The sequence below is a fragment of the Schistocerca piceifrons genome, chromosome 3 (assembly GCF_021461385.2).
Source record: "Schistocerca piceifrons isolate TAMUIC-IGC-003096 chromosome 3, iqSchPice1.1, whole genome shotgun sequence".
Classification (NCBI taxonomy): domain Eukaryota; kingdom Metazoa; phylum Arthropoda; class Insecta; order Orthoptera; family Acrididae; genus Schistocerca; species Schistocerca piceifrons.
The window spans coordinates 914,129,823-914,141,415 of record NC_060140.1 but is presented as its reverse complement, the minus strand read 5'-3'; the positions used below and the strand labels follow the sequence as shown (position 1 = coordinate 914,141,415).

General features: G+C 45.1%; 1 protein-coding gene across 1 annotated transcript in view; it reads right to left on the bottom strand.

The window, feature by feature from the left end:
• Positions 1–2,157: 2,157 nt before the first annotated feature.
• The window catches only part of LOC124789412, a 34,162-nt gene continuing 24,726 nt past the window's right edge, over positions 2,158–11,593 (bottom strand). The window contains exon 3 of the mRNA XM_047256757.1: positions 2,158–2,596. Coding sequence (XP_047112713.1) covers positions 2,477–2,596 — 120 coding nt within the window. The 3' untranslated portion in view covers positions 2,158–2,476. The remainder of the gene's footprint in view (positions 2,597–11,593) is intronic.

The window sequence follows — 11,593 nt, the reverse complement described above, 5'->3', positions numbered from 1 at the left end:
TCCCAAAGATCTGCTCCCCGGCGACCCAAAGTCCTTAGCTTGCGTTTGGCCTTTTTTCACTATGTTTCAATTTAATATTAAAGACTTCACAAGCCCTGTTCTTTCATACAGAAATTTTCTGATAATACAAAAGCAATAACTATATATATATGGTCACTTATGACATGTGACTAACTAGTTACGTCACAACCTCCAAGTATGTGTGATACAAACAAGCCATTAATATTTGATTTTCCCTAGGCAGCAGGTCAGGTATGGAACTGTAGCTATGCGGAAGCAAAGTAAATAGTCTATACCGGTAGTCATAGTTCACAGTGCTGTTAGTCAGTGAGTAAAAACAACTGAGACACTGAATTCGGTACGTATCAAAATACCAATGATCACAATTCCAATACCCCTCACACACTGTATATCTTTTCTCTGTGAGTCTACAGAGATCCTCCTCATTCATCAGTCCACTTAATTTTCTGCATTCTTCTGTAATAACATACAGCAAATGTTTTGATTCTTTTCCGCTTTTTACAGATTTTGCAAACGATAGGTCTATTGAATGTGATAACCAGAACTCTGAAGGAATCGGTTCAGGAGGTCTCGAATTGAACAAAGCCTAGCTAGCAGCATGCGATGAACTTGTCAAAGAATCTATCGGGCGTATGACTATCTCTAAGAAAATGGAAGTTTTGACAGCCAAGTGTGGTGTTTGAGAATCTACTGCAAGCTTTACGAATCGATCAACACGGACAGTTGATACCTCTCTTTTTTTCTACTGTCACTCTTATTGCGTACACCACTTTACTGTCTTGAATTTTGTTATTGCTGTCTTAACCCACTAATGAAGAATTGCAATCGCCATATTGAAAAAGTTGTGATTCAGTAGTCCCTCCAGGTGACTGCCTGAGTGACAGTCGAGCAGACGAAATTTCACCTTTTTAATGGCGGTCATCCTCATGATTATTTATATGCAGTTGGTTTTTTTATACGCGCCACAATATCGCTCTCTGCTCAAAGAACATCACTTTAAGTGAACTTCCGTGGACAATGTAATGCGATAGACGATGACGCCTTCGGTTGTTTAAAATTCTTAGACGTGAAACCTACTCTAATTCACTATTGCATACGAAGAATGCAAATAGGTTCTACCATGGAGACCATTGCACTCTCAGGGGATTAAAAAAGTCACCAGTCAGATTTAACAAAATGGTTCAAAAGCCTCTGAGCACTATGGGACTTAACATCTGAGGTCATCAGTCCCCTAGAACTTAGAACTACTTAAACCTAACTAACCTAAGGGCATCACACACATCCATGCCCGAGGCAGGTTTCGAACCTGCGACTGTAGCAGTCGCGCGGTTCCGGACTATAGCGCCTACAACCGCATGGACACCGCGGCCCCCCAGATTTAACAATTGGAGTTGTAAAGTCGCCATTGTAAATTGAAACTGTGGGAAAATGTCACGTGGACTGGCAGTGAAAACTGCCTATTGATCACGCAGGTGATGCTTTTGATTTATTATACATGCAAAGTGATTCGATTGAAAATTTGTTATCAGACACTGCTGGTCGTTCACAGTGAAGATATGTCAGCGGAAACAATAGTGGCGTCCCCATGTAACTCACATTGAGTTTAGAACTTTATTTTACCGAGTTATGAATATATAAGTGCTCCGACAACTTTCGCGAAAGATGTAAGTATGGATGACGCATCACTATAAAAAATTTTACAAATTATCTCTAAACTCTGATTTTTTTTATGAAGTTCGGGTTTCCCCTGTGTAAGTGCACCTGATACTCTCTACTTCAGCTGTCTCACCTTCCACAGAGAACTAAAGGTTTTAACCAGCATGGGCTCCACACCTGCAGTCATTAGCGACGTGGCGTAGATAGACGTGTGTTTTTCAGTCACCTAGTCTGTACTACTAAACATATCTCCAAAGCCAATGTGGATACGTTTGGACACTGGAAGTAGCGTACAGCTGTCTCTTCGTGATATATGATCATGGCTACTCATTTTCTTTCTTTGTGTTGTCGAGTTACCGCCATCATTAAACTGACAGAGGCTGCTAAATGTTGCGCTTTTTCCTTCTGGTCATTGGTGCTCTCAATGTATTTAGACTAGTTTTTGACATTTCTGTCTTGAACAAATAAATGAGTGCCGAAATTGTTGCAGAAAAGCTAGGTTTATGGAAGAAAACGTATGAAGGTCAGGCAACAGAAACTTCTGTGTAGGTGGCAGAATAAATATCCATCAGTCACATGTAAATTAGATATTACAGTAAAGGTACAATACATTTTGTTCATCATGACTATAACAGAGATGTTTTCCACGTCGTTCTTTCACGTCCCCATCGTTCGTACTGTGACGGCATCAGGTGTGTATTCCGTATTCCGCAGAGTGCCTTCGCTCGTTGGTCGCAGGCGAACACTACCGCCCCATCGTTGGCGTGTGCAGAGCTGGGGAGAGCCACAGAAGTGCTTGCTAGTGGGAACGAGAGTTATCGAGGTTCACTGGCAGTCCAGGGACGAAGATGCTGCTGAAGGTAGGGCCCGCGGCTGCAGTGGCGGCGTTTGCCCCCGGGGCTTTGTGCGCTGCCAATACCTGCACAAAGAAACAGGCAATCAGTAACGTCACTTGGCACTGCAGGCTGGGTAACCCCGGGACAGTACGTTCTGGGGCGTAATTGTTGATCCCTTTTTTCCATCCTTCCTCTTTCGAATTTTGTCTGTAGAGACACTGTTTACTCTAGCTGTCAGTGATTAGTGCACTTACTGTGTAGTGTCTTCATTCTGTTGTTGAAAGCATTTAAGACAAAAGGGTAAGAGCGAAAGCTCGTTCCTGTATACAGCCTTTGGAAAAATGGTTCAAATGGCTCTAAGCACTTTGGGAGTTAACATCTGAGACCATCAGTCCCCTAGTCTTAGAACTACTACAACACACACATCCATGCCGAGGCAGCGCGGTTCCGGACTGAAACGCTTAGAACCGCTCAGTCACAGCGGACGGCTCAGCGTTTGGAACAACTGCTGTTGGCGCACTGACTGCCGTCACAGAGTGCACTGTTAACCCCGTCCATTCGAAGTGAGATTGATAAATTACATAAAATAAATTCTCAGTTGCAAATAAGGACTACCAACATCTGTATAACGGAATGACGACAGTGAAAATTTGTGTCAGTCTGGGACTCGAACTCAAGAGTCCCCACTTTATGATGCAATACTCCAACTGATTTGCATGCATGTCTGAAGGATCATTGCATCGTTCTTCTTAACAAGCACAGGCACTGCAACGTCGGATCAGAGTAAGATTCGCTCTAAGCTTACTTGGTATATGGCGCGGTGGCTCCCATGCAGGCTTCGTAGACTGCCAGACTGCTTCCCTGCCGGGAGCTTCAGACGTTTTCGCCCAATAGCTCCGGTACTATTTCCCTAGTAGGCATCCCCGAAAGCCACCTGCGCTGGCCAATCAGGAGCTACCAACGCCCCTTCATCTGCATCAGAGTGGCAATATTAGCCTATGACTGTGGCCCACTAATGGTAGCCATATGAATTTTAACCAATACTATCAATTCTCCAGCGCGAACGCCAGAAAACTCCCCCTTTATAAGTGGACGCAACACTCGTCTCTGACAGTGTTCTAGCAGTAGTGGACACCAAAAGATCCTGAGGAAGATCCCAGCAGAGGCGTCGAAATGTCGAACATTTTAGAAGAAACATGACGCGGCCTAATAACCCAGAAGAGTCTAACTTCAGTGACAACGGCCACGAAAGCCTGCAGACTTACAATCAGGAGTCCTGTTGGGCACCTGCCATCATAGCTTGGAGGGCGAAGCCCACTTCGCATACGTCACGAGGGTAGGCCTAAGCCCGGTCGCTCGCTCGGATCAGCAGACGAGCCGCATTTCTAAAACTGCCAACTCGTAAGTGGGTGTTTACGTACAAACGATAATTGCATCCTCTACTTTAATCCGCTATTCTGGAGTCTTACTTATTGGTAGTACTAACAACGAAACACACAACTCTGGAGCATGCTTTGATCTAATGACTATGCTAGACATAAATGACAAAATGGCTTGATGATAGCAGTTTGTCCCTTTCAAGATGTAGTGCCCCGTGTAACGTATAATCCTTTCGGCCTCATTTTAGTTTTATTGTACGTAGTACAGCAGTAACTAATAAGTATTAGTCCTATGGACTTCCAGTCATTGTAGCATTAGTGATCAGTCAGACTCCATAGTGCCGGCCATTGTGGTCGAGCGGTTCTAGGCGCTTCAGTCCGGAACCGCGCTGCTGCTACGGTCGCAGGTTCGAATCCTGCCTCGGGCATGGATGTGTGAGCTGTCCTTAAGTTAGTTAGGTTTAAGTAGTTCTAAGTTCTAGGGGACTGATGACCACAGATGTTAAGTCCCATAGTGCTCAGAGCCATTTGAACCATTTTAGACTCCATAGTAACGGGCTCTAGTCACTTTTGCACTATTCCATGGATTACACTCGACGCAGACAGATGGAGTACAGTAATTTCGTCCCGGGGGGTACGGTGTGGCGGCAGGAAGGCATCCGGCCACCCCTTGAACATTAACGTGCCAAATCCGAATAACGATGGCTGACCCTGCGTAACTGCGGGACAAGGCTCAAGCGATAGATAGATAGATAAGATAGACAGTAACGGGTTACAGTCGAAGATGCAATTCTCGTTCGCACGTAAATATCTACTCACGAGTTGAAAGGCTTAGAAACGCAGTGTGTGTGCTTAGCTGAGCGAGCCATACCGATCAATAAAAACAAAAATTCGAGACACAAATCTGAACTGTCGTATAGTTTACTACTCACCAACTGTACACAACAACGCTGTACACAACGACTTCTCTTACCTTTGTAAGCGTAATACGGATAATGAGTATTTCTTCCAGCAGCTGCACTGGCCTCGCGTTCCTCCCGTTTGGAGACTTCGGCTACGGATATATGTGGCCGTTACAACAACACAGGAAAAGAAAAAAAAACAACAACATGTGCCAGATACTAAAGTACCGGATCAATGCTTACTTACACTCATAAGCTGAATGTATGACCACCTGCTCAGTAGCACGTTGGCACTCGATGCAGCACCGATTCATCCTGGCATGAAGCTCTTAGTACGTTTTCGCAGACCTGAGGCACCAGGTGGTTACTCCGGGTCACGCAACTCCCGTAAATTACGTTCCGGTGGTATGAGGGAGCGGATCGGTCGTCAACAGTATTCTAGATGTGTTCCGCAGAGATCAAACGTCGGGATTGTGTTCACGCTGTCCTGACTAATAATAATAATAATAAAAAATATATAAAATAAGAAAATAAAAAAACAGGCGAATTTGGTGGCTATCGTGCTCCTAAAAACACTGTAGCTCTCGTATGACCCTGTGACACGGATAGCTATCCTGCTTGAAGACCCATCGTCGTCGGAGAAGGTATGTGTGTAGTCCACAGATCATAGTACCTTCCATCTCTACCACAGTTGTAATTGACACTCTGGTGAATGTTCTTCGCAGCATAATTCGCCCCACCTGCCTCCGTTAGTGGTGTGGTGCGTGTTTCAAACAGCTCTTTACCTGGATGATGGTGTATCTGGACACGTCCATCGGTCTGGTGTAACAAGAAACGTGATTCACCTGATCAGACCGCACGTTTACCTTGATCCACGGTCCAATCTGGCTGATTCCGTCCTCACTACAATCGTAACTGACGACGTAGTTGGGTAAACGTGGGAACGTGTAGGGGTCATCTACTGCAGATCCCCATGTTCAATAATGACGGCTGAACGCTGTGCTCCGAACTCTTGCGCCTGTACCAGCATTGTTACCTGTCTTCAGATTTGACAGAGATCGGCCACTATACCACGTTTTCAGAGTGGGAAAGCCTCTGAACTCCACGTTCTGTGATGAAGCTTGGACATACTCGCCTACTCGTGACTTCACAACTCTAAAATGACTTTCCGTAGAGGCTCACAACAATATGTGAATAGCTTCGCCGTTTCCGACATTCTCGCTTTCAGGTAATCCACCATAAAAATCAGCCCTTCCTCAGAGTCGCTTATATAACCGGATTTTCCCATATACTGCTCGTATAATCGCTAGAATGACTGCACATTTCTCTCTGCTCCACTTATACAAGGTGAACCAAACTCCACTGACAAACTTTCAGATGTTGTACACAGACACCGTCTTTGGTATATAGCTTGTTACCCCAGTTACGTTTATTTATGTAAAAAAGACGCTCAAAACAGTGAAAAATCCTATAACAAGAAATCACCAAAACATACAACACAAATCAAAGAGTAATATAAAAGCCCTCAGACAGATGCGAACTTGGTAACTAGCACTGTGTCGTTGGCCCACTCCTCCATTGCAGTCATTGACCAATTCTTCATCAGTGAACGAACCATACCCTTATGTACCACTGTTAATGCATAGCTAACACTGACAACCGAGCGGGCTAGCCGCGAGGTCTAGGGCGCCTTGTCACGGTCCTTCGGAAGTTCGAGTCCTCCCTCGGGCATCAGTGTGTGTGTTGTCCTTAGTGTAAGTTAGTTTAAGTTAGATTAAGTAGTGCGTAAGCTTAGGGACTGATGACTTCAGCATTTTTGTCCCCTAAGACCTTACCACAAATTTAAGAAAAAAAATGCACTGACAGATAAACAAACCGAGACAGAACCGAGCAGAAGTCAATGCCATCTCGAGGGAGAAGAGTAAAGTGGACATTATTTTTGTCAACAGCAAGTATTGTGACAGGATGATTCGAGATTGGTCCCAAAAGAGATACACAGTTTATACAGTCGACATTTGCTGTAGTGCATTATTTTCAGTACAATACAGACACACAGCTAATTCAGGAAAGAACACAAACGAAATACAATAACCTTGTAAATAGCCGCCCGAGATTGTGGTTCCATTATAGTAAAATGCTCAGAAGTTAGCCCTACACAACTACTATTCAAACGTGTGTGAATGCTAAGGGACCAAACTGGTGAGGTCATCGGTCCCTAGTCTTACACACTACTTACACTAACAGACCAGCTTACGCTAAAGACAACACAACACCCGTGTGCGAGGGAGGACTCGAACCTCCGAAGGGGGCAGCCGCTCGAACCGTGGCAAAACGCGACACCCACTGGAAGTTAGTCAGTGGAGTTCTATTTCGCCTTTATACTTCCCTTACCATGTCACATGCCTGCATAGCCACCAGGCAGCATTCAGTTTCGCCATTGGCAGTGATTATAATGTACCGCCTCATCACTATGTTTTGAATCTTACTACTAGACTAGCTGTTACCCACAACTGCACTTTGATATCAATAGTTTATGATGAGTGATGGTGAGTAAGAAAGCTGTTGTACTTGCAATAACGTCAGCTGCCCTCATGTGTCTGCCTGTTCCGGCAAGAACAGCTTGTCATCGGCACCACCCATCCCCCTGCTACCCCACTGCCCCAATGCAAGATGCAACTGCATGCACACCATTCCATTCTTTCTTTTTCTTTAACATATAACCTGTGCGCTTCCTCATGGTACAAACTATATGTATACTAAATTTCATAGAAAACGTTTCACTGAATGAGTTATTTCCACATTCAATACGAGTAACTTTGGTATGTAAGTGTAGACTAAATACTTTAAGATTGCACACAGTCCAGTAATATTAATCTGACCACCGACTTTGTGTGTGTGTGTGAAATCTTATGGGACTTAACTGCTAAGTTCATCAGTCCCTAAGCTTACACACTACTTAACCTAAATTATCCTAAGGACAAACACACACACCCATGCCCGGGGGAGGACTCGAACCTCCGCAGGGACCAGCCGCGCAGTCCAGCGCCTTAGACCGCTCGGCTAATCCCGCGCGGCACCACCGATTATTTTGGACGTCAACATGCAATAACCCCTTACAAACGGAAGTGGGCAACACTAACAACAAGGTTCAATAAAAATAACACCAGTCGCCGTTATATGGGTTTATTTGTAGGCAACCAGTTTCGACGCTACACTACGTCATCTTCAGGTAAAACTGCTCCAATCCAGTAACCTTCGTGTCACAAATGTAGCAGTGCCTTTAACTGGTGTCGTAATAGCTATTAGGGGCATACGTGCTCGTTGGACAACAGTCAGCAACTGTCACTCCATACATTCCAAACGTACGTGACCAGGCACTGTTATGTTTGTAACACGAAGGTTACTAGACTGGAGCAGTTTTGGCCTGAAGATGACGTAGTGTAGCGTCGAAATTGGCTGCCTAGAAATAAACCTATATAATGGCGATTGGTATTGCCTCTATTGAACAGTGGACAGCCGTACTCCCATACTCCATCAGAAGATGGAGTTACATTCACCAACAAGAAGGGTATACAAAGAATGTCGGGGGACGCGGAAAACAGTGCAGTCGTTGTCGTAATGCGGAAACAGAGCTCTTTACCTGAAGTCGAAAAGGGCATGATCGTGGGCTTTCGGGCAAAAGGTGAAAGCGTTTCCGCAACGGTTAGGTTTGTAAGCTACTCGCGTGCCGCCGTGGTTACAATGTACCGTGCACGGCAAAACTGCGAAATCCAAACATGGCGCCGACGGCGACAGGGGTAAATGACGGTGTGTGGAGATGTGTACGTGCGAATAGACGACCAACCTTTGAACAACTGACAACCCAGATGAACTAAGGGGCTACCAACACCGTCTCTTCAACGACAGTTCGGCGAATGTTGCTGTGTTTGGGCCTCCACAGCAGGCTCCTCATTCATGAACACATACTCACCGCTGTTCATCGGAGATTAAGGCTGCGGTTTGCACGACAATACCTCTATTGGACGTCAACTGAGTGGCGAAAGGTGGCTTTTCCAGATTAATCACGTTTTCTGCTCCACCGTACAGAAGGCCGTTGGAGTGTTGGTCTCCAGCAATCGGCGGTATGGTCCACGTCGGAGGAGGGAGCTTTATGGTCTTGGGAATGTTTTCGTGGTCTCGTCGTTCTGGAAGGTACAATGAATCGATACATGTAAGAATCTACACTTGGGTACTATGTCCACCCCTACATTCTGATTGTTATTATTCTCAGTGCGATGGCATCTACCAACAGGATAACGCAACATGTCACTCTGCTCTCAGTGTACGTTCATGGTTTGAAGAGCACGAGCTTGAGTTTATCGTACTCCCCTGCCTATCAACCTCCCGGAATTTGAACCCCAACGTGAATCTGTGCAACCACCTCGATCGGGCTGTTCGTGCCATGGATCCTCAACCGAGAAACATACCACAGCCGGCCAAGGCATCATAATGGGCGTTGCTCCACATTCCTGTCCGAACTTTCCAGAAACTCACTGATTCTCTTCGTGCAGGTCCACACTGCAAACTGTGGTTATTCAGGCGTAATGTTACTGGGCCGTGCATAAGCACGCAGAATCGTATTACGTAGGACATATCAATCAGCAAAAGCATTTTCACAAATATGATACTGTTCAAACTGTAAGTAGGCTGTTTAGGTGTTTATGTTGGTAATGCCACGTAGTGCTGTGTATGAAAATCGCTGACTGCGCTGTGTGCAGTCTGTGGCTGGTTGGACTCATTGTTGGGAATATTCGCTAGTGTACTGTTGGGCAGTTGGATGTGAACAGCGCGTAGCGTTCGGCAGTTGTATGTGAGCCGCCAGCAATGGTGGATGTGGGGGGGAGAGATGCCAGAGTTTTGAGAGGTTACTATGAGTGGGCGATCTGGACGTGTGTCCGTCAGAAAAAGGAAGTTTCTAAGACTGGATGTCATGAATTTATATATATAAAATGACTTTTGAACATTATTAAGGTAAATACATTGTTTGTTTTATATCAAAATCTTTCTCTTGCTAACTATGTCTATCAGTAGTTAGTGCCTTCAGTAGTTAGAATCTTTTATTTAGCTGGCAGTATTGGCGCTCGATGTATTGCAGTAGTTCTGTTATCGAAGACTTTTGTGACATAAGTGATTCGTGAAAGGTATAGGTTATTGTTAGTCAGGGCCATTCTGTTGTAGGGAATATTGAAAGTCAGACTGCGTTGCGCTAAAATATTGTGTGTCAGTTTAGTGATGATCAGAATAAGTAAAGAGAAAACTGTGTGAGTACGTTGAGTTTTACTCAGCTGTTCCTGTATCAAGTAACGTAAGAGTTTTTCCAGCACTGTCATTCTTTACAAACAAAGGGGAAGTTTCACAACTTCAAAGAGCAAACAGATTTTCCACATTGGAAATGTGTTTCCCTATGTCAATTTAATCCACAGCTTGTGGTCTTGCAGCAGCGTTCTCGCTTCCCGAGCACGAAATCCCGGGTTCGATTCCCCTCGAGGTCATGGATTTCCACCTGCCTCGAGATGACTGGGTGTTGTTGTGTCGTCTTCATCATCATCATTCATCCCCATTATGATCGGAGGAAGGCAAGGGAAAACCACCTCCATTAGGACCTTGCCTAGTACAGCGGTGCGGGTCTCCCACATCGTCCCCTACGCTCTGTTACGGAATATGGGACTTCATCATCATCATCATCATCATATCACTTTAACAAGATAAAACTTTTAATTTCGATGTTATTTTTTCCGTGAGTCGAATGAAATAAAGGCAGTACGTTGCCCCAAGATACGAGCAAGTTAACTGTGATAACTTCATGAAAATTTGTCTAGTAGTTTTTGAGGTTAGTGTGTTCAAACAAAGAGACAGACACGACAATTTTGATGACTAAAAGGTATAGGATGCCCCAAGCTAAGCTCAAGTAACCTAGGAAAGCCCAACCGAAATATGTCTAGTAGTTTTGGAGATCAGCGTGTTCCAACAGAGAGACAGAGACAACGCTCTTACAGAGTCCGTTTTATTAAATACAGATTTGCGGCCATATGCTTTCCTGTCGCCGGATTCGATTACGGGGTCGGCGCGACTGCCCCTCCCAGAAGCAGCGCCTTATCAAGCACGACTATCCGGGCGGGTCTGATTGCAGAGTGGTTAATGTAATTATTTAATGGTCGACAAGTGTGACACGGAGAGAGCGGCGCTGCCACCGGCGCACATTATATCGAGTGAGAACACGACGGCAACAGCGCAGGCACAGCGAGTCCGACAATGAGCCGTGATTGGATAATGGATACATTATCTTCAGGGCCTTGGAACCAGAAAGCAGTGCATGGTGAGCACAAACCTAACAAATAATTCTCTGCGTGAAGACACTTGCAATCAGTGATAGTCAACTATCGTGTACTGAGTAGACACAACAGAGAACTTGCTACTTCCGTGGCTGATACTATTACTGATCAGTGCAACTAAAAACGATTTGTAACATCTTGCTCAACTGGTTTGGGGTTTTGTGGTAGTGCACTACACAAAAATGTTTGTATATCGTTTACCGCCGGTAGTCCCTTTTCAGGGAGTTCGACCGTCAGTTACACTTTTTTTTATTTAACCCCGTGCCGGCCGCGGTGGTCGAGCGGTTCTAGGCGCTTCAGTCCGGAACCGCGAGACTGGTACGGTCGTAGGTTCGAATCCTGCCTCGGGCATGGATGTCTGTGATGTCCTTAGGTTAGTTAGGTTTTAGTAGTCCTAAGTTCTAGGGGACTGATGACCTCAGATGTTA